This window comes from Globicephala melas, chromosome 13 (assembly GCF_963455315.2).
Source record: "Globicephala melas chromosome 13, mGloMel1.2, whole genome shotgun sequence".
In the NCBI taxonomy this organism is placed as follows: domain Eukaryota; kingdom Metazoa; phylum Chordata; class Mammalia; order Artiodactyla; family Delphinidae; genus Globicephala; species Globicephala melas.
This window is the reverse complement of record NC_083326.1, coordinates 7,218,154-7,241,553: the sequence shown is the minus strand read 5'-3', so window position 1 is coordinate 7,241,553 and position 23,400 is coordinate 7,218,154. Positions and strand designations below refer to the sequence as shown.

Here is a 23,400-nt window from a genome sequence, read left to right as displayed (position 1 = left end):
GCATGCATGCTATTTCTATTATTTTATATATATATATATATATATATATCTTTTTTTTTTTTTTTTTTTTTTTGCGGTACGCGGGCCTCTCACTGTTGTGGCCCCTCCCGTTATGGAGCACAGGCTCCGGACGCGCAGGCTCAGTGGCCATGGCTCACGGGCCCAACCGCTCCGCGGCATGTGGGATCTTCCCAGACCGGGGCACGAACCCGTGTCCCCTGCATCGGCAGGCGGGCTCTCAACCACTGCGCCACCAGGGAAGCCTCTATTATTATATTTAAATAATGCTACATATTCTTAAAAATAAGTAGGCATATTTTACCAAATAAGATTTCTATTATAAGCAGTTGTGTTGCCTCAGCTTTGCTGTAATATTCACATTAGACAAACTCTCATGTGACTTTAGAATTGCAGGAGACACAAATATATTCAATGTCACCATGCAGTAGAGGGTTAACTCAGCAGGGCCTAGTACAGCTGATCCTTGAACAACGTGGAGATTAGGGACACCGACCCCTACACAGTAGAAAATCCACATATGACTTTATGGTCAGCTCTCTATCAGTTTTTCCAGATTTGCAGATTCAACCAGCTGTGGATTGGGTAGTACAGTAGTCTACATTTATTGAAAAAAATCCACATATAAGTAAGTAGACCCATGGAGTTCAAACCCCTGTTGCTCAAGGATCAACTGTACATTCCAGAGGAAGGCCTATCTTCAGAAGCACTGGCCCTTGACTGGCCCCTGAGAGATAATCTCTGAGCCTTTGGAATACCCTGCCTGATAAGAATGATTTGTATATCTGAGGCTCTGGGCCATGCTGTATCAGTTTGACTTCTTGGGGGGCTGGAGACTGAGTAACATAGATCAGTCCAGAGTCCTACATGACTGATCCCCAGTAAAAACCCTGGACACTGTGGCTCAGGTAAGATTCCCTGGTTGATAATACTTCACATGTGTTGTCACACATTGCTGCTGGGAGAAGGAAGCATGTCCCCATGCAACTCCACTGGGAGGGAAAACCTGGCTTCTCCTGGATTTAGCTCATGCACCTTTTCCCTGTGCTGATCTGTATCCTTTCATGTAATAAACCATAACCGTGAGTATAACAGCTTCTCTGAATCCTGTGAGTCCTTCTTGCTGTGAATTATCAAGCCTGAGGGTGGTCTTGGGGACCCCCAACACAGTCACTTGGCTGACAGTTCCATGGTAGGGGGCAGTGGTGGAGAGGTTGCTTTTGGGAAAGTTAACAGCAGGAAATTTATAATGAAAGGGCTGGAACTGGGCCTTGGAGTGCTCACCAGGTGGGGAACTTTGAAGGTCTCTTATTTGCACCTCAGAGGTTTTATATAATTGCCCCATTTATCCACTCAAACCATAAAAGTCTGCTGGGCAGTCCTCTTCTTTTCTCCCTCTTTATCCCCCATAGTGCCTAGTGCAGTGCTCTGTGATGTGGGTGGTACCCTACCCAGATAGGTCCACTTCAGCAGTGAGTCTGCCAATTGCCCAGTGGCTGTGGGTTTGCCTGCTGAATGGCTCACGGCTGCTCCTCGGAGAGCTGCTTTTGGTGAATAGGTTCTACTCCTCCACCTTACCCTCACAGCCTGCAACCAGGGACTCGCTGACATGGAGGCACAAAAGGCTGTCCTCTTTTCCTCAAGGTGGGGTCAATTCCATGGTGCAATTTGTGCTCCAGAGCTCTCTGTGGGGTGGAGCTGAAGCTGGTTTTTAGCCTGGACCATGTTCTTGCTGAGTGTTCTTCCCCAACCCTAATCTGCATCCCATACTCCCCCTTGTCTTCAGGCATCCCCTCCATCAATCATTTACTCAGGAATTCCCATCCCAGGATTCCTGAGAGCCAAGCCAAGACGGTAGTGACTAAGCTCTGATGGCCATTGGGACCCCTACAACCATATTTTGATGCATCTCAGCCTGGCTCACAGTGTCCTTGTTTCTGAAAAGGAATTTCTGAGTCATTTAAAGCTCTATCTTAGTTTTGAGCCCATGAATTAAAGTGGAGAAGATGTAAGCCTTGTTTTGGTCCAGACAGAGGGTGGAACAATTGTTGGATGGGAGCTTTTGCTCTTAGACACAAACTTGTTCTTTCCCATAACAGAGCCTGTTTGCAACAAGCCTGTCAACTAAGATTGACCAGAAGGACTGGGTGAAGTAGGTGCTCTGAGGGCCAATCTGATCCCACATTGTCATTTCCATGGGAATTAGCCACTGGGCGCTCAAGTAACAAGGCCTATGAGTGTTAACGTTCCTGTTAGTCAAGAATGTGCAGAGCAAGAAAGAGACATCAGTGGAGATTAAGTAACTTGAACTCAGAATGTCAAAATCTGGAAGGGTTTTTTATGGTCTTCGTGAAGTTCTTAGTGTAAAAAGCAAAATTCAAGCCTCAGGGATCAAAGTGGCCCTATGCACAGGCAAGAAAAGTGCTCCTGCGCTCACACCACAGGCCTGCCAGTAGGTTCTGACACAAAGACCCCCATTGGTTTGACACCAAATCTTCTCAACAGTGACAGGGATTGCTGATCCCAGAGTTTGATGAGCGGGACTAATGGCTGGGACACTGATGCTGGGCATGGGATGTTTAGGAGGTTGAAAGGAAAAGCCACAGGTAGCTTAGGTAGCAACCCAGCTTAGGTAGTACCTCCAGCTTCTTTCACCCCTACTTGCTGAAGCTTTATGAAAGTGCAGCTTCCTGCCCTGTGACCAGTTTTAATTGTTATAGGCCGGGAGGACGGGATAGGAAGGGTTGAGAAAGCCTGAGTGTATTGCCAACACTAGGAGATGTTCTCTGTCTGGGTCCTGAACACTCTTCAACGTTAAATCCCGTTGTTGACACCTATGGGTGTAGTTGGTGCTCTACCGAGATCCCCTTTGTCCTCATCTTTCTGTGCGTGCCACTCCAACTTCCACCTGCCAGCACCTGTGTCCTTTTGCCTGTGGCCTTTCTCTGTCCACTGGAGCCTGTGCTGCAGTGCAGAACAGGCCAGAAGTGCTGGGGAAGTGACAGCCAGGAGCGTGTTCATCAGTCAAGGTTGGGCAGGGTGGGAAGGCCCTGAGGTTCCTTCCACTCTGCCTAATGGAGCTCCACACCGGAACGAAGCTGCTTTGCCCACAGTGGTGACACGCACCCTTTGTTGGCTTCTCTCCCCTCCCCATCACTTCCCCATCACCTCTCAGTGTCTCCTGAGGTCATTCCTCCCACCCCCAAATTATTTGCACTTGATTCTTTGTCTCAGAGTTTGCTTCTGAAGGAAACTAAGCCAGTGCCCCATTTGACTTTCCTTACTGATAGAGCCCCAAGCTAGGAAGAAGCTATCGGACCAGACTATCCTTGGTCAGAAGGTTTGGAATGGGCTCCAAAAGTTGGTTTGAAATCTACTATATGGACACTGGGCCTGACCCAGGTGATTCTGGAATGTCTTCCCTTTCTACCAATCTGTGTAGATTCTCCCCTCGCCTCCCCTGCAACTGCAAACCCTCGAAACGCTGGCCTTCATGGGTGTAGGGAGAAGCCAGCCAGGCTCCAATGGCTCATCTGCTGTTAAAGACGGGATCAGATAATGTGTAAATGAATGAGAGAGTAAGTCAATGAACAAACGAATCTATGTTCCAATGAAGCTTTATTTGGCCCATCCTGATCAAGTTTAATAATGTTTAATAGATTTTTTTAAAACATGAGTAAGTAATAGCAATTCCTCTGTAATAACAATTATATATGAACTCCTGGTCAAGGTCAGCAGCTTGCTCCTATACCAAAAAAGTAAAGCCGCCCTTTGAGGACAAATGGCACATGAGGAGTGGTGTACATTTCCTTCTCTTTAAAACAAAAAAGAAAGAAAAGAAACCCAGACACTTCATATTTACATATTTTCCATTTAAAAATTGGTCAGTATGGTTGTTTTTAAATATAAGTTTCTAACGTGTTGCAGGTTTCAACGCACAGATCCTAGTTAGCTGATTAGATTTAAGGTGCTGTTGAGGTGAGGGTGAACCCAGCCTAAGCTCAACACTGAGGAATCCTCTGTTTACAGACTGGCTCCTGTGGGCATCTTTGGGGGAAGCTGAACGCCAGTGGTGGAAATGGCAGAGCTTTTCCAGGGGACTGGGCTCCATGTTTCTGCAGAGGGCCTGCTGTGCCCACACACCATCCCCCCTCAGGCTCTGTGTACAAGTGCACCTTTGGTTTGGCGTGCTCCGAATTCATCCTGGCCTAAGCTAGGAGGGACATGGTGGCCTCCAGTCCTTTCTTTTGTCGTGGGGTCCCCATGCTGGTGCCTGACCCCTGAAGGCCCTCAATGTTGGTACCCCACCTTTCATACCTTCCTACCCTTCCGGATTCCCTGTCCCCAAGGCCTCTTGCTCTCCAATGCATTTTTTCAGGGCCTGCTCTTTGCTGGGGCTAAATGGATAATCAAAATCAAGGGCAGCATTAATGAAGTCGGATGGGCCCTGTGTGAAATCTTCTCTCCTAACACATTTGCTCTAGGCAGGCACCTCACTGCTCTCCACCAAATGAGCAATTCATGCCGAGAACATGAGTTCCCAAGGTAGGCTTGGAGTGGGGCTATGAGTATGGGGGTTGGGGTGTGGGGCAGGCTGGAGGGATTCTTGGAATTGCTGTCTTCAAACTCGGCCGCGTATGACATTCCCTCGGGAGCAAGAGCTGTGTCATTGTGTCTGTGCGTGTGTCAGGAAAGTGCATAGGAAGTTCTGCAAAAGGTGTGTGCACAGGCCTGGGAGAATGGGTTATTTTACCCACAGAGCCCAAACTGGGCTGGTCTGCAACCAAGATTTCAGACCACACGGGGTGAGGCAAATACTACAGGGGTGAGGCAGATGGGAATATTTACGTACTTGAGGAGCCAGAAAAAAAGATGCTTGGTGACTAAGGGAAAGAAGCTGGCTCAGTTTCCAGTTTCAGAGTTCAAGGGGCATTGCTCTGAGTAAAAGCATGTAGAATGGGTCAGATGGTAATGGACAGGGAAGAAACATCTTGAACCAAGTTTTCTGAGCGAAAAGCCGGAGTGACGCCAGTAGAGGAAGACATTGTTTAGTGGACAGACACCGGCCTGGGGTTCAAGGCTTTCCCTGACACTGACTAGGCCCTGAACTTAGAGTCACTTTGCTTCTCTGGGCCTCATTGTCCTTCCACACCTGTCAGCTGAGGCTAGTTGGGCCAGGTGGTTCCAACACTCTGCCTGCAAGGTTCCACTGCACACAGCCACCCAGGTGGGGCCTGCAGACTGCTAAGACATACTTCTGCCCTGTACACTGCCACTTATAAAAGCACAGGGGCCTCGTCCTCACTGGGAAAGTGATCAACCCCCAATCTCGGCTCCTGTTCAAACCCACTCCCAGAGGTTAAAGGCTAGTTATTAAGGCAGTTTAAGAAATGGACATTCCTCTTGCTCCTCGGATCCTTCCTGTGTTCTGCTAACCCCAAGGCAGCAGAGAGGGGCGGCAGGGGTGGTGGAGATGCCAGGGAGGCGGCCTTCGGGATGGCCTGGAGCGCCCCTTCGCCGCCCTCACCACCTTTCTTTGGAGAAGGCCTCAGTCTGCACGAGATCGCCAGGGTGCTCGGATATGCAGGCGCCGTTGAGGTCGCCCAGTTTACTGTCCGGCAGGTCCTCGGGCTTGGTGCAGAGCTTCAGGGCGCGGGAGATGAACACGTCCAGGTCGAACTGGGGGCTGGCGCCCCCGTCGATGGGGGCCGGACGGCCGGGTGGGGAGGCCGACAGGCGGCGCTCGGGGCCGTCGGGGAGCGGGCTGGCGCGCTCGGGGACGCCCTGCGTGCTCTGGACCCACTGCGCGATCTCCAGGAAGAGGCTGGCCGGCTCGTCGTCGCGCGGCCCCGCGTCCGCCGCCACCGCGGCGGTGGGGGGCGCCCCGGCCGCCTGCTTCCAGTGCGACAGGTCCAGGATGAGCTTGGGCTCCGAGTAGTGGTGCGGCTTGTTGTCGCGCCACAGTAGCTTGTCCAGGTAGGACGGCGACCCCACCTTGTAGTCGCAGGAGCGCCCGTAGTCGGCCTCGAAGGCGCGCTCCATGGACGAGTGCGACTGCTCCAGGAAGCGCTCCGAGCTGCTCTGCGAGTCCTTGCGCGGGTCCACCTGCACGTCCTCCGCCAGCGGCGCCGAGCCCGCGCGCGGGTCGAGCTGCACCTCGCTCGCGTCCTGGTACCTGTCGGGCCGCCACTCCAGGTCCGACGACAGGCTCACAGGGTACCTGCAAAGGTAAGACAGGATGGTGATTGGACCCTTCCAACCGGGTTGGCTTTGTGGAGGGAGCCAACCCCCCCGATCCCTGTCTGCCACCCACAGGCCGGCTTTCCATTCCTTCCCAGTCCCTCCAGCTCCTTCTCTCACCTCCCAAGGTGGGAGGGTGATGGGACAAAGTAACGGTGAACCTCCAGGGCTCAGGCAGAAGGACTGATTACCCGGCTTAACTCTTGTATCCTTTTGTATTCATTGAATATCCTACAAATATTTCTTGAGCACCTCCTATGTGGCAGGCGGTGTTCTGAGCATTACCAGACACAGCAGGGAACAAAACAAAACCCCTCTCCTCATGTAATGGTACTTTCTAGTGGATGCACCTGTGCGGTACTCCTCAAACTTTGATGTGCACACAGATCACCTGGGCACCTTGTTGAAATGCAGTTGCTGATCCAGTAGATGAGGCAGGGTCTGAGAGTCTGCATTTCTAACAGGCTGCCAGTGATGCTGACTCTGCTGGTCCCTGGCCCACACTTTGAGTAGCAGCGCCCTAATGAGGGCTTCACAGCCTTGGCTCAGATTAGAATCACTTGTTGGGGGGGATTAAAAATAAAATTCCATGCCTGCCCCGCATCTCCAATGCTGATTCAGGAGGTCCAGGGAGGGGCCCAGCATCTGCGTGGTTGTCAAACCTCCCCAGGTGTTTCTAAGTTCCAGCCGGGGCTAAGAACCCCTGCCATAGTGGATCTGGTTGGAGGCCCTGCAGCACCTTGCGTAGATGCTGAGCAGGCAGGGCGTACTGAAAGATTACAGACACCCTCAGGAGAGGCCAGAGATCCTTGGAATTCTGCCCTCCGTCAACTGTCCTGCGGCCCTGAAGAGCCAAGTCTTCTAGCCAAGAGCAAATGAAGGGCAGGTGGGCAGGCCATCAGCTTGGGCTGAGCCCTCCCTCCCTGTGCCAGGTGTTCTATGCAGAATTGAGGGGGCGGGGAGAGGCAGGGAGCCCAGGGGAAGCCTCAGGCAGCAGCCAGCCGCTCCCAGAACAGGAGGCCTAGGGCTCACACAGGAAGAACCAAGGACAGGCAGGTTTGGCTGTGTGACCGGGCAGGCGGGCAGCTGCAGTCCACGCCTTGTGGTTTGCGAGGCACAGGAAGGTCCCAGTTCTCCCCACCCTCCCAGTGATGCCATTGACGTAGGGGTCACTCCTAGAGGTGAACACTGCCTCCTCCCATGAGGGTCCTTGAAACTGCAGGGATTTCTTGGAGGAAGAACTTGTGAAGCCCGTCACCATTGGCTGCTACATGCCAAGGGCCAGATGTAAGGTGTCTGCAGTCTCCAGGCAACCCTGTGGAGTGCGTGCTACCACCTGCTTCACAGATGAGGACACTAGCGTTCAGAGGTAAGCAGTTTGCCCGAAGCAGCAGGGCCTGTGGGAAGGGGTTTGTCATTGTCTTTGTTGCCCGCCTTCCTCATGCAGGTGTGATGGGACAGGTTGGGAGCAGAGGGGCACCAGGTTTAGAAGTGGTCAGAGTTGATGGGCAGGGGCCAAAGAAACCCTGCTACAGTCTTCCTGACACCAACGCCATGCCATAGCCATGAAAAGCAGAGGACAAACCCTGCAGAGCCAATGCTCCGTGCCCCCAGGTGCTGTGGAGTGGAGGACGAGGGGCTGCAGGAACCACAGTCAAGGGCAGGGCTAGCATGGGGGCGGCAGAGGAGAGAGTCTTCATTAATCTCTATGTGCTGGCAACTCTTGATAACAACAATCAACAACAACAAACCAACAAACCTGTCCTGAAATAGCAACGTTGCCCTGACCCTCCCTCGGAGCCTCCTTAATCTGAAATCCATCATCTGTCAAATGACTGGAAAGGAGAAACTGCTCATCTGTCACTTATGTAACTAGCTGTCACATTCTCGCAACAGCAGCGCTCCCACTTAGGCCCCCTCGGAGTCCTAGCTTCTAAGCCCTCGACTTCTATTTCTAAACCGAGTGGCTCCCAGTGCTTCCTTCCAGAATTAGCGGATGGTGATGCCCAAATGTTTAGGTGCCTGATCTAGGAACATCAGATCAGGAAGGGACCTAGGAGATCATTGTGTGCTTATGTGGAGATTGTCAAAAACTGTATCTTCTATCCAACTCTGATTCATTGGTAGTGACTTCCGGGCACACTGTGTTGAGAAGGATTCTGAGGCCCGGCTCAGTTTAGCAGGGAAGAGTCCTGTGATTGCTTAGCAGTGTCTGACATGGGTGCAGATTGGGGAGGGCCCCACATAGGCCAGGAATTAGGTGTGTGACACAATGCCAATCTCTAATCTCTCTGAGCTGTGGCTTCCTTGTGCGTCAATGAGCGATAATAATAATGGTGCCCCTTTACTGGCATCTCAGGAGGTGCAAATGATGTGAACGGCATGAAGGTGTTGTGTGGTGGTAAATGTCACATTGTTTTCTTGTCTTGCGTTGCTGCATTTTGCTTTTCTGGGGCAAATTCCCAGCCTACTAGACATGAGCTCTGGCTGTGCGGGCTCATTAAATGCTTGCCCAACATTGTATTGAGCCCTGTGTGCAGTACACTCGGGGTGGGTTGGAAAGCTGGTGGTGACCGGTGTTGCACAAAGGCAGGCCCCGACCACGCATGCAGGTCATAGCTGGTCATCTACCAGGAATGTCTGGGGACAGGAGAGAAAGGCAGGAGGCTAAGCTGGGGAAAGCGCCCTATGGGCTATAGAACTTGGGAGATGGAAGGAAAGGTCATGGAGGATCAGAGGCAAATAGAAATGAGAGGACGGGAATGTCGGTTCCAGACTCCAGGGCTGGAACCGCACCTGTCCCAGTTGGAGAGCTGGCTCTGGTTGGCGGCCATCAGCAGGATGTCGTCAATCTCATCCTCTATGCGGAAGGGGTGCTGCGAGGTGGGCTCGTCCTCGGGGCAAGCGTACGGGCTCATGTAGGGATGCTGCAGCCCCATCTCGGCGGTCAGGCGATCCATGGGGTTAAAGGTCAGGATCTTCTCCAGAAAGTCGATGGCTGTGGAGAGCAGAGCAGGACAGGAAGGTCATTTGTGCCCTTGCCAAGCTGAGAATAAGACGCCTCAGCATGGGGACACCCCCTAGTGTTTGTACTTTTCCATTTGTCAAAAGGCTTTCGGATGTTTCCTTTCTCAGGATCCTCACCACAGTCCAGGGACAAATCCAGAGCAGACGCTGCTTTTTGACTTCGCTAATGAATTCATAGAGGTCCAGAGGGGTACAGTGACTCAGGTTACAGGAGGTCCAGGGCTAGAACTCTGCCTTAGGCTGGATTTCCCCAGAGACAAGGAATGGGGTGGAGGCAGTTTATGTGGCAGTGATGCCAGGAAGCACCGGTAGGGCAATGGGGAAGAAGCCAGTAGAGGATGTGCCAATGAACCGTTCCTGCTGAGAGCCCCTGGGGCTCCGTTCCACTGGGTCCTCCAAGAGACAGCATGGGACACATCTCAGAGATGGTCCCACTTCGGGGCGGGGGAAGCTGGAGTATCTCCATCCCCACCCTCATTTGTCATGGGTTGAGTGCTGCTGGAGCGGGTGGAGGACCCAGCAGCAAAAAGCCTCAGTGAGAAGGGCCACCGTGGAGCTAGGCGGGTGGGACAGAGCCTGACAGCCCAGCGCTCCTAAGTCCAGAGCCCCTTCTACCATATGTTGCCCCTGGAGGTTTGACAAATAAAGGCCATCTTCAAAATACTTATCCCCTGGGCTGCAGCCCCCGTGCTGTGCCAGGCAGTAACGCTTCAGTGGCTATAGATCAAGGGGAGGACCTGGCAGCTGAACCTGGGCGTGGAAACGGGCACTCAGGAGCCCTGTGCGGTGGCTATTTGCCAACCAGCATGAAGGTATATCAAGATGGCAGCCACCTGTAGGGCGTTGCGGGTGTGCACTGGCTGAACATCACCTCCGCGCACAGGTGCCCTTAGTCCTGAGCGGGGGTAGGGACACCTGTCTGCCCTGTGAGCTCAGCCCCGGGTTATCTCAGGGCAAGTCCGGTCTGGAGGTTTGTACTCCTTCTCAGCCCTGGAGGCTCCGCTTAAACCATGGCTTGGCTAATCAGGTTACAGCCCACATGGAAAAGGAGGAAAGCAGCTGAGCTCAGGGCCAGGCTTCTGTGCCCTCTGAGGGGCTCCCGGGTGGGCCTCAGCCTGCACCACTACCCTGCCCCTCACACCAGCCCTGGACCTCTCTGCGGAAAAAGTTATCAGTGATTCCGGAAATCGATGGATTCTGAAGGTCACTGGCCTCCCAGGAGGATGCAGTTCTGTTCCATAATCCTAGACTGAAAGATCGGTTAAGCAGCAGTGACTCTGATCCCTCCCCAGTGCTCGGGGGCTCAGGGCATGCTTCTGGGCCCAGGGCTGCAGACCTGAAAGAGAATCAGCCTCACAGATTCCCAGGACTGGGAAGAATCAGGCAGTGCAGGGCCCAGCTCGGCCACTGCCCAGCTCCAGGATGGGCAAGTCTTTTCTTCTTTGGGCTCCCAGCCCCTCGCTCGGCCCCACCTACTACCCTGAACCTTTTGACAAGGAAGTGAGAGAGTTGGAGCTCTAAACGTTGGCAGGCGTCATCCCCATCATCATCAGTATTAAGAAAGACCCAGCGAACGCTGACGTTGGAAAATGCCAGCCCCGAAGGCCGCTTCACTGACTCTAGTAAGGATGAGAATCTCCCCTTACCTCTCTCTGACAGCTGGTCCTCCAGCAGGTGCCCAGACACTTCTGGGAAGCCCAAGTGTTAGAAAATCCTGCCTTATAGCAAACCTAAATCTGCCCCTTTAACTCCTGCCCTCGAGCCTCGCTCTGCCCTCTCTGGTCCCCCCATGTCAGCGTGCTCTCTCTTCCCCATGACTGTTCCCATCATGTTTCAAGGCAGCAGTCATGTCCCACGCAAGCCTCCTGTCCTCCTGGCACACAACTGGCCTACATCTCCTAGCCTCCCCCACAGTTCGGTGTGGCCGTGTGACTGGGGCCAATGGGAAGGGGCTGGAAATGATGTGTGTACCCCGCTTCCAGGCCAGACCCATAGAAACCTCCTGCAGGAGTGTCTGCTCTCCCTTCGCCTGTCTTCGGCCGGAAGTTGGTGCCCTGCGGGTAGGGGGGAGCCTTGAAAGTTACGATTGAAGATGTCACATGGCCAGCATCCCAGGCGCGGCCCCCAGGTTCCCCCACTCTGTCTGAACTTGAGTTGAGCAGTGAATACACGGCTAGCGGGTAAGCCACAGAGACTTCAGGTTTATGGGCTACAGCACTGGCTTCACCTTAACTCATAACCACACCGCCCCGCCTCCACCAACTCCTTTTCTCTAAGTTCAACCTCCCACATGTTTTCTTTAGTGCTTCTAATATAATGAGGCTTCTGTACAATTGCATCACCTCTCTGTGGCCCCAGTGGATTCCCAGCTGGACTTCTCAGAGCCCCAGGGATCCTCAGGAAGGATTCTCAGGGGCGTCTCTGGAGATCAAGAGGCAGGTGGGCAGGGCCCCTCACCCCTCACCCCTGCTGCACCCAGAGGACTCCTTTCCCTGTTTTGTCTATTAGATTTCCTCATCAGCTCTGTCATTTGTGATATAGTTTCTTCTTGTAAGTGGAGCTCAGAAGTGAACGCCCTGGCGTGGTCTCAGGCCTGCTCCCTTGTCCTGAACCTGTGGTGTGACGGCTGTCTCGGCTGCTGAGGGATACAGTCCACCCAGACTCTGTCCATCGAGCCTCTGAGGGTGACAGCCAGAGAGGACTCCCACCTCTTCCCAGGCCTACGGGGCCTCACATGGACAATCCAGGACAAACCGAGAGTCACCAACTGACTCTTAGGGACAGGTGCGCGTGATACCCTTTCTCCCACTGAAGTTTCATTTCAGCCATACCTCATTACCCTGAGGCCAGGCTGATTGGGGCCACTTTTCAAGCCCAGTGGCAGACGAGAGAACTGTGGTGGAAGCTGGCGCATTGGGAGGGTGAAGCTTTCGTGAACATCTGTTCGGCTACAGGATCAAGTCTGTACACGTCCGCTGGGTATTCAGAGCCCTGCAGTCTCTTGGCCCTTCTCACCTATCCAGCTTCACTTCCTACAGTCAGCTTCCCGCTGATCTGAGCCCTCACCAGTCCTCCAGGCCGGTTCTTTATCCCTCTCAGTGCTTGGTGGCTCTCTTCCCCTCCCCAAATACCCAGAGCTCTCGTTAGCCCCTTAGGATGTGTTCCTTCATCTGCTTATCTCTGACGTGTACTCCATCTTCCCAGCTAGACCATCACTTATGTCTCTGATCTCTGCAAGACAGGCCCACCACACTCAGAGCCAAGTCACCGAGGGACTGCTATGCGTGTGGTGGTTTGGGGGATGGGGACATGGGTGACACATCCCTGATCCAGAATTCCTGAGAATTCTGAACCTTGTGTCACATGGTGGGATTTCTACAGAGGCCTAGGAATCAAAGTAAATGTGGATGGGCTGAGTCTTAATTTGTGGGGAATCAGATTGCCCCCTCCCTTAAAGATGGGGAAACTGAGACAGATTGAATGGGGATCATGGCCAGAGAAATTGTTAGTCCAAGTTCTTGGTTTCTTGATGGAGAGGAGCGTGGCAGAGACAGCTGTACCCCATGTCTGTTCTCCTCTTTCATAGTAATGGACACAGAGTGGCAGTGGAGTAAGTGTCCACTTCCCAGCCTCACTGCAGCGAGGTGGGACCATGTGACTAAGTTCTGGCCAACAGGACACGAATGGAGGTGAGGTTAAGTCAAGGGAACTGCCCTCCTTCCCCGCCTTCCCCCAGCTGGTAAGGGCAACACCCTAAGGTGGCAGAAATACAAGACAGAAGGGGCTTGGGCCCTGGTAGAGCAGGTCTACCACATTGGCCCTAGACTATCTACTTTGGATTATTATATAAGAGAGAAATAAAGTTAACTTCTTTTTTCTTAAATAAGAAATACATGTTATTTAAGCTGTTGATAATCTGGGTTTCTTTTACAATTGGCAAGACCATATCCTACCTGATATAGGGGTTTCCTAAGGGAGCCTCTAGCAGGTAGAAGGCTGGTGGCAATGTAACATCTCAGACGATGGAGCAACTATCCTATGCTAAAGGCTTTACAAATTCTGTTTTACTTACTTGTCACAGTGACCCTGTGTGTCATGTATTATTACATCTATTTTACAGTTAAGGAAACTGAGATGCAGAGAAGTTAAGAAACTTGCCCAAGGCCAAACAGCTAGTCACTGGTGGAACTGGGAACTGAGCCTGGGTCTGGCTTTGAAGCTGATGAAACCATACCATGCCTTACAGAGGGAAAAATAAAGGGAGATGGAAGAGAGGGAGGGAGGCAAGTGAGAAAGAAGGAAAAGGAAGCAAAATCAGGGGTAGAGTGTGGAGGACCAGCTGTGACTGCCCTGAGGGTGGCCTGATGGCCGAGCTCAGTCTGGAAGTAGCGAGGGCAAATGCCCGCTGCCAGGGGTCCCCAGCTTCTGTGTCTAGGGACTCTGTTTGGTCCTTTTGGAAGGGACTGCCTGCCCCAGCCCCCCAGGGTGAAACCAGAGTGCTGCCTCCAGGTGCTGGCTTGGCCGTCGGACTCTGGTACCTTCGCTGTTCACTTCGGGGAGCAGCTTGCGCAGTGGCCTCTTCACCTCCCAGGCGCTGCTGACGAAGGAAGGCATCACCTTGAGCAGCTCGTCCTTGTCTTCCTCCCGGATCACAGGGATGGTCTCCAGGATGAGCTGCATCTGTTCCAGCTCGTGAGCCCCTGGGGAGGTAAACACCAGATGGTTGAGCGTGCTGCCCACGTGGCTGGCGTGTGTGGAAGCTCCCGGGCCGCTCTACGACCCTGGGGCAGGGGGACCAGAGCTGGGCTGGGAGCCAGGGAACCTGAGTTCACTCTGCCACTAACTTGCTGTGTGACTGTGGGCAAGTTGCTTGCCATCTCTGGGGCTTGGTCAAATGTAGAAAGAAGGGGTAGTCTCTGGGGCCCCATCCGTTCCCCTAGCATTCTGTGCCTCTGGAATGGACCAGTCTCATATAGCCTGAGTCAGCCATCGCTAAAGTGATGGGAGCAGCCTGGCCCAAGGCTTTCCAAATGCTCTTTCCCATATGCCTCTGTGCATGTCCTTTACTGGGCTGGGGAAGGAAGTGATTTTAAGGCTAGGAATGAGTCTTACCTTTTGGATTTCCATTAGGAGGAAAAAAAGTCAGGAAGAACAAATTAAGCTTGGGACGTGTCATGAGCACACTGCCTCTGTGCTCCTTTGGGCAGAGGGAGGAAGACAGACTGTGCCAGGTCTGTGGGACAGGATGGAGTTGAGCATTCAAGCACTCATTCACTTATTCACTCATTCAACAAATGATTATTTATGGAGTGTCGTCTCCATAAATGGAGTGTAATCTCCATGAATACCATCCTCATCTGTAAGAAGCTTCAGGCTTTGTGCATCTTGGAAACTCCACTCCTCTTCTACGCTTAGGCCATCACGGATGCTGCTTCAGAGCTTTGACGCTGCTGGGATGGGTCAGGTCTGAATCCTTGCTGCTCCCTCTGACTTCCAGGCTGTTCTTACCTCCAGTTCCTCCATTTTCCCTTTTGGCATGAGTAGCCTTGCCATTTACCTCTACCAGGTTAAATCCAACTAGGCCCCATCTTCCTGAAGAAATGCCCCTGACTCACCCAGCTGCACAGAGCTCCCTCCCCTTACCACCGATTCCCATGGGGTCCCAGTCTTCCAGAAGCTGGTAGCCAAGGGCGGGGCTCTTCCGTGTCCCCCATGATGCCCTGTGCGGCACTAAGCACTTGTGGATGCTGTGAGCGCTGACCCAGAAAGTGCCTACGGATCAGCATCTGCTCTGAACGAGTCCCTTGGCCTCTCCCTGCAGTGGGCTCATGTAGGCTCAGTTCAGAGACTCTGGGAGACTTGTGGGGTCCCCTCTCCAAATGAGCACTCCAGACCGACCTCTCACAGTGGCAGGGAGAGGAGAGGAAGGGGCTGAAAATGTAGGACGGGTGTTTTCAGGGGTCAGTCTCAAGATGTTCGAATATACACGATTATTGATTTTGAAAGTTCTGTGCTCAAAAGGCTTTTTTTTAGCCTCTCCAGTATTTTGCCTGAAATGGTTGATAATCAGGTGCCATAAAAGCTGCAGAGGTAACGCCAAAGAGAAAGACTAGCATGTCTGTGATTAACAAGTGTTTCCCTCACGTTTTGTTTTTTTTTTTGCGGTACGCGGGCCTCTCACTGTTGCGGCCTCTCCCGTTGCGGAGCACAGGCTCCGGATGCGCAGGCTCAGCGGCCATGGCTCACGGGCGCAGCCGCTCCGCGGCATATGGGATCTTCCCGGACCGGGGCACGAACCCGTGTCCCCTGCATCGGCAGGCGGACTCTCAACCACTGCGCCACCAGGGAAGCCCTGTTTTCCCCTTTTATTGAGCTACAGCAGAGGAGAAGGAAGGTGCCTGGGTAGCAGCTTACCAGCAAAGAGCATCCTCCCCGTGAGCATCTCTGCCAGGATGCAGCCAGCGGCCCACATGTCAATGGCTTTGGTGTAGTTGTTAGGGGAGAGGAGCAGGCGTGGTGAGCGGTACCATTTCGTTACCAACCCTTCTGACAGGTAACCCTGGAAGACAAAATCCAGGCTTCCAGTAATCAGTCATTTGTAGACACCCCCCCTCACATGCCTCTCCTCCTTTCCCTTCCCAGGGAGACAGGACCCCTTTCACTCTCCATCCTTTCCCATTGATTGTCTGGTTAGAGGGGTTTAGGCAGCGTTGTGGGGCTCAGAGGCTTTGGTGGGGGAATCTTATGAGGCCCTGGCGTTCTCTTCTGTAGAAAGGGATCCAGGATGACACTATTTAAGAAGCAGTGCTTTCCCAGCCCATCTTGATGTAATGACGCATAGCACTCTACCCTCATCTCGTAAGAAGATGGAAAAGGAGGAGCCATACTTGAGTTTGTTATCACCATCAACAGAGTAACGACGAGACAGTGGGATTTGATTTATTCAGTGGCTGAATGTCAGAAAGAGCTGTAAAATTTAAATCAAGCCAGTTGCTTTGGTGCAGATGATTAAATTAATTCTGCCGGGGTGTCAGACGCCAAGCCCCTGCTGGGAATGGATGAGGCCAGCTTCATAGTGGGTGCGGGTGAAGGGCTTTTGGAAGCAGCCCTAAAAGGCAGAGTGGACACAGCTTTGGTTGGCCCAGAGGATTCTGGGAGTTCTACAGAGTGTCTTTGGGGGGATAGATGTTCTAGCTGATTTCAGCCACTGCTCAGTGTGCGGTCTGGCGTGGAATCCCTCACTACGGGATATAGTGACAGCATAGGTGCTTTAGCACAGATAGGGAAGTATAGCCAGGCAATTCGGAGCTTGTTCTCTATGTAATTCACAAAGCTGGCCCAACAGTGGAATCTGGGAAATGTCTGTTGAATTACATGGAACGGTCTCTCTAAATTGAAAAAATAGACCTATTTGGTGGTCAAGGTCAGATAATTAGCACCAGGGGGATCCAGTGAGAAATTCTAGGGACGGTTTTGTTATTTGCTGTTGTAATTTCCAATTTAGCATCTAATTTTCCTTTTTGCTGATGTAAAAAGTATCACAGACCTAGGTTAAAAGCAGGTGAAACGTTAGGAGGCCCAAGTACCCAGGAGCTTTTGATCAATTAATCTGAAATCTCGTCACTTGTTGAGCAAAGATTTATTATGTTTTAAACCTGAGAGCCCTGAGTTACAGCAGTTTTCTCTCCTCTGTGGCACATATTTCTTTAGAGCAGGTCCTCAGACTGGTGGAAGGAAGGAAGAAAAGACTAAGGTATACCCATTCCCCAGCCTCAATGCTCCAAAATGAGCTCCTTATAATTTTTAAAATATGCCCCCTTCTCTGTCCTTTGGGCCTTCGCATGTGTACTTTCCAGGGATGGGTGTCCTCACACCCACTGTCCTTCCTGGCTAACTCACACTCAGGCCTGCTTCCTCTCAGAAGCTTCCCAATTCCCTGGGATGAGGTTGAATGCCACTTCCCAGAAGCTCCATGATCCCTGTCTTGTTACTGTTTCTTTACTTCTCTGCAGTTCCACCTTCACCCATCCCACCCCCAGGACCACTAGACTATTCACCCCTCATGGGCAGAGGCTGTATCTTGTTTCACAGCCATTTCTGCATTGCCTACTGCCAAGTCTGCCTCCTAGGAAATGTCCAATGAACACAGATGGAGGGATGAGTAAGGAACGTCTCACATGGTCTGAGCCCCTTCAAAATGGGGCACCTTCTGGGGGAACCACGGATCCCCTTCTTTAACAGACCTGATTTTATGGAGAGATCCAGTTCCCACTTTCAATGGTGGATAAGGAGTTTAGAAAAGTTGTCAGTTTTTGCCTTATGCCTTGCCTTCTTCCAGAAAGGACTGGCAAGTGTAAGTAATTTTTTTTTTTTTTTTGTGGTACGCCAGCCTCTCACTGTTGTGGCCTCTCCCGTTGCGGAGCACAGGCTCCGGACGCGCAGGCTCAGCGGCCATGGCTCATGGGCGCAGCCGCTCCGCGGCATGTGGGATCTTCCCGGACCGGGGCACGAACCCGTGTCCCCTGCATCGTCAGGCGGACTCTCAACCACTGCGCCACCAGGGAAGCCCAGTAATTTTTTTTTTGAGTCAGGTTTATTGAAGTATAATTTATAAACAGTAAAATTCACTCTTTTTAGGGTATAGTTCTATGAGTTTTGACAAAGCGTAGAATCATGTAACCACCATCATAATCAAGAGACATACAATTCCATCAGCTCACACAATTCCCTCGTGCCCCCTTCTGATCACCCCCGAGCCCCAGTTCCCTAGAAACCACTGTTTTCCATCCCTTTAGTTTTGCTTGTGCAGAACGAACGTCATATAAATGGAATCACAGCGGGTGGCCTTTTGCGTCTGAATTCTTCCCCTTAGCATAATGCATCTGGACTCATCCACATTGCTGTATGAAGAGTAATCTGTTAGGAGTTTAAGTTTGATTCTAGAAAGGAAAGAGACAAGCCAGACTGTAGAAGCTCACATCTGGGTGGGTGACTTATAAATAAAGAATGGTCCGATTTTATTTTCCAGTCAGAGGGTGAGTGTGTCAGAGAAAGACAGAGTACCCAGAGGGGAGGTGACTTAAGGTGAGTTTATTCTGATGTGTAAATGAGCAATCTTTTATGGGACAGAATCCCCTATAATTAACACCTGCCTATCTGCAGAGTCTGGAGCTGAAGTGGGACACAGGGAGCTTCCTTCTGAAACACCTTCCCTGAAAGTAAAAGAAAGATGTTTGTATGGGCAAGGCTGCCCCAGGGCCAGAATTATGGGCAAGGCCATGATAACAGCTGAGAAAGTTCACCCCTGGCTCTTCCTTACCTTTGAATGAAAACCAAGAACCTGACAGATTTTTGTCAACTACTAGCTGCTTCCCTCAAGTTACTTGTCCCTCAAGTCAGGGGATTTACTGATATGTTTCAGAAGCCACAGGACAGAGGAGAATTTGGGAAGGTGCAGTGGCTTTTCTGCCGGGATCTGGAGCAAGGGGAGCCCTGGGGAAGGGGGGATGGGAACAGAGGGGAGCCTGCATTCCTGGGTCTGTGGGGCAGACACGGGGAGGTGCTGGAGGTCTTGCCCTCAGCTGAGATGAGCCCTGGGTGTCTGAGTGGGAGAGGCACTGGGGCCCACCGCACAATACTGGTGATCTGAATTCAACAGAGGAGTTTTAGTTGAGTGGATGGGGCAAAAGTCAGAATTTTCTAGAATAAAAAAAATCTTTAAGGATACCCAGGAGTGGAGACTCAGTTTTATCAGAAGGGCCCATAAATCCGTGAGTGTACTGGCTCAACAGAGATCCTTAAATGGCTTTCCTGCTGGAGCCTGCAGGGTGAAGATAGTTTCAGCTCCATTTGGATGTAGAGGAAGCTGTCTTCAGTGATCAGACATGGTCTCTGCTGGGGCTCGCCCATCGGCAGGCTGACCAGTGGGTGGGACAGCGGGCACAGGCAGGGCGTGTTGTCTCATCACCACGCTGGGGAGACGGGAAGCGGACACTCCTCGGGTCACCCCCTGAGCGTAAGAGGCAAGACCAGAATCACCCTTTCCCTAGTGTCCCAGTCCTCCTGCCAGCCTGTCCCTTGGTGTTTCCGGTGAGAAGGCAACTCCGGAGGCACCACTGGGAGGGGTGGACACGGTTTCCTGTCTAGACCCCACCATGAGGACTTTGGGCTTCTTCAGCTATTACTCCAACCAGCCCATTTGTGCTGGAGTCATGTCCAGCCAGTGAGAGGCTCTGACTTTGAAAGCCTTAAAGGTGTTTGGAAATAATCTGGTAGCAGCTGCCCCAGGAGGAGAGTAATTAGGGACCCCCCACAAATCCAGAGGGAGGGTAGAATTGAAGCTGAGCATTCTCTTTGCTGAAGGAGCAAGGAAACCACACTCAGTCCCAGCTGCCTGCCAAGGAATTCAGAGCAGCCTCCATCGAACTCACCCTGGAAGGGTGGGCACCCATCCGCTGCTCCGGCGAGCCTGTATTGGGTGGGCTTCAGCTCTGCTCAGCTGGCCTTCTCTGTGCCTCCACTGGCCCAAGCCTGATATCTTGGGTCTGGGAGTCAGAAGGCTGGAGGAGAAAGCTTGATCCCATAAACTTTCCACTTCACCCTTTAATGCACCTACTGGCACCTCGCAGAGGTAGGGCAAATTTAAATAGGGACAACACTCTCCCAAGAATAAAAGCCCTGGGTGTGGGAAGACGCCAAGGTAGCGTCTCCCCACAACTAGGGCGCCTGCTGGCTGCTGGTGGGGACCCTGACGCCCAAGGAGATGGGAGGAACCCCCAAGTGAACTGGTAGGACGCGGGGGGACTGAAGGGGGAGGAGAAGTGGAGGCCAGACAGGATTGGCACCCCTGAGGCTGGGGAGATCAGGAGAGGCAGGCGGGAGGGACCCTCATGAAAGAGCGGGAGAGGAGCTGAGGTTGATCTCCCGGCCCACTCGGGCCGGGGAGCCTGCTGAGCTCCCAGGCCGATACCCGCCCCCTCCAAAGCCCCCTCCAGGCTGCATGGGTCCTGGGGGCATAGGAAGGAGGCCGAGGGGTGAACAGCAGAGGCAGGCAGGAGGGGCCCTCCCAGATGGGAGGAGCAGGAGAGGAGAGGAGGGCATTTGCCCTGCCCACTCGAGTCCAGGAAGCCTGCTGTGCTCCCAGGTGAGGTCCCCTTCCCTCTGAGACCAGCGGTGGGGGGCACGCCTGGGCCCCTTCTGTTCCTTGAGCCTAAGCCCCACAGCCCCCAGGGCCTTTTCCAGCCCTGTGGGTCCTGCGCATAGGCCCCGCCCACCACCAAACCTTGCCCTTGCTTAGACCTCGCCCTCCACAGCCAAGGCCTCCCCCCACCTTTTTTTTCTTTCTTTCTTTCTTTTTTTCTCCTTCTTCCTCCTTCTCTTTCTTACTATTGTAGTACTGATGTACCTTCCGGTTGCTGATTCATCTATATTTTTATCTTTATGTTCTTTCTAACATACCTGTTAGTTTCCTAGTCTAATTTTATTTTTTACTTTGTTATTGTTCTCTCTCGTTTTTTTTTTTTTTTGCCACCCCACATGGATTGCGGGATCTTGGTTCATGAGCCGGGGGTCGGGCCAAAGCTCCTCCGGTGGGAGCTCTGAGTCCAAACCACTGGACTAACATAGAACCTCAGACCCCAGGGAATATTCATTGGACAGATGTCTTACAGAGGTCCTCATCTCAGCACCAAGACCCAGCTCTACCCAACAGCCTACAAACTCCAGTGTTGGAAGCCTCAGGCCAAACAACCAGTAAGACAGGAACAGAATCCCACTCATTAAAAAAAAAAAGAGAGATGGCAAAACAAAATGTCACAGATGAAGGAGCAAGGTAAAAACCTACAAGACCAAATAAATGAAGAGGAAATAGGCAACCTACCTGAAAAAGAATTAAGAGTAATGATAGTAAAGATGATCCAGAGTCTTGGAAATAGAATGGAGGCATGGATTGAGAAAATACAAGAAATGTTTAACAAAGATCTAGAAGAACTAAAGAACAAACAAACAGAGATGAACAACACAATAACTGAAATGAAAAATACACTAGGAGGAATCAATAACAGAATAACTGAGGCAGTACAATGAATAAGTGAGCTGGAACACAAAATGGTGGAAATAACTGCCAAGGAACAGATTAAAGAAGAAAAAATGAAAAGAATTGAGGACAGTCTCAGAGACCTCGGGGACAACACTGAACACACCAACATTCGAATTTTAGGAGTCCCAGAAGAAGAAGAGAAAAAGAAAGGGTCTGAGAAAATATTTGAAGAGATTATAGTTGAAAACTTCCCTAACATGGGAAAGGAAATAGTCACCCAAGTCCAGGAAGCACAGAGAGTCCCAAACAGGATAAACCCTAGGAAAAAGACACCAAGACACATATTAATCAAACTAACACAAATTAAATTCAAAGAAAAATTATTAAAAGCAACAAGGGAAAAACAAAAAGCAACATACAAAGGCATTCCCATAAGGTTATCAGCTGATTTTTCAGCAGAAACTCTTTAGGCCAGAAGGGAGTGGCAGGATACACTTAAAGTGATGAAAGAGAAAAACCTACAACCAAGATTACCCTAACCAGCAAGGATCTCATTCAGATTCAATGGAGAAATCACAAGCTTTTCAGACAAGCAAAAGCTAAGAGAATTCAGTACCACCAAACCAGCTTTACAACAGATGCTAAAGAAACTTCTCTAGGTGGGAAACACAAGAGAAGAAAAAGACCCACAAAAACAAACCCAAAACAATTAAGAAAATGGTAATAGGAACATGCATATCAATCATAACCTTAAATGTAAACGGATTATATGCCCCAACCAAAAGACACAGACTGGCTGAACAGATACAAAAACAAGACCTATATATACACTGTCTACAGGAGACACTTCAGACCCACCTACATACAGACTGAAAGTGAAAGGATGGAAAAAGAAATTCCATGCAATTGGAAATCAAAAGAAAGCTGCAGTAGCAATACTCATATCAGATAAAATAGACTTTAAAATAAAGACTGTTATAAGAGATAAGGAGGGACACTACATAATAATCAAGGAACAATCCAAGAAGAAGATATAACATTTATAAATGTTTATGCACCCAACATAGGAGCACCTCAATACATAAGGCAAATGCTAACAACCATGAAAGGAGAAATTGACAGTAACACAATAATAGTAGGGGACTATAACCCCCCAGTTACACCCATGGACAGATCATCAAAACAGAAAATAAATAAGGAAACACAAGCTTTAAATGACAAAATAGACCAGATAGCTCTAATTGATATTTATAGAATATTCCACCCAAAAGTGGCAGAATACATTTTCTTCTCAAGTGCACATGGAACATTCTCCAGGATAAATCACATCTTGGGTCACACATCAAGCCTCATAAAATTTAAGAAAATTGAAGTCATATCAAGCACCTTTTCTGACCACAATACTATGAGACTGGAAATCAATTACAGGAAAAAAACTGTAAAAAACACAAATACATGGAGGCTAAACAGTGTGCAACTAAATAACCAAGAGATCACTGAAGAAATCAAAAAAGTAATTAGAAAAAACAGAGAAACAAATGACAATGAAAACATGACAATCCAAAACCTATGGGGTGCAGCAGAAACAGTTCTAAGAGGGAAGTTTATAGCAATACAATCTCACCTCAAGAAACAAGAAAAATCTCAAATAAACAATCTAACCCTACACTTAAAACAACTAGAGAAAGAAGAACAAAGAAAACCCAAAGTCGGGAGAAGGAAAGAAATCATAAAGATCAGAGCAGAAGTAAAAGAAATAGAAAAGAAGAAAACAATAGCAAAGATCAATAAAACTAAAAGCTGGTTCTTTGAGAAGATAAACAAAATTGATAAACCCTTAGCCAGACTCATCAAGAAAAAAAGGGAGAGGACGCAAATCAATAAAATTATAAATGAAAAAGGAGAAATCACAGCTGACAGTACAGAAATACAAAGGATTATAAGAGACTACTACAAACAACTATATGCCAATAAAATGGACAACCACAAGGAAATGGAAAAATTCTTGGAAAGGTACAATTTTCCAAGACTGAACCAGGAAGAAATAGAAAATATAAACAGACCTATCACAGGTAATG

General features: G+C 50.7%; 1 protein-coding gene across 1 annotated transcript in view; it reads right to left on the bottom strand.

The window, feature by feature from the left end:
• Window positions 1–3,628: 3,628 nt before the first annotated feature.
• Window positions 3,629–23,400, bottom strand: part of MAPK4 (mitogen-activated protein kinase 4) — a 175,359-nt gene continuing 155,587 nt past the window's right edge. The window contains exons 3-6 of the mRNA XM_030868283.2: window positions 15,700–15,844; window positions 13,824–13,985; window positions 9,055–9,256; window positions 3,629–6,238 (exon numbers count right to left, since the gene is read on the bottom strand). Of these exons, the coding sequence (XP_030724143.2) occupies window positions 5,542–6,238; window positions 9,055–9,256; window positions 13,824–13,985; window positions 15,700–15,844 (1,206 nt within the window). The 3' untranslated portion in view covers window positions 3,629–5,541. The remainder of the gene's footprint in view (window positions 6,239–9,054; window positions 9,257–13,823; window positions 13,986–15,699; window positions 15,845–23,400) is intronic.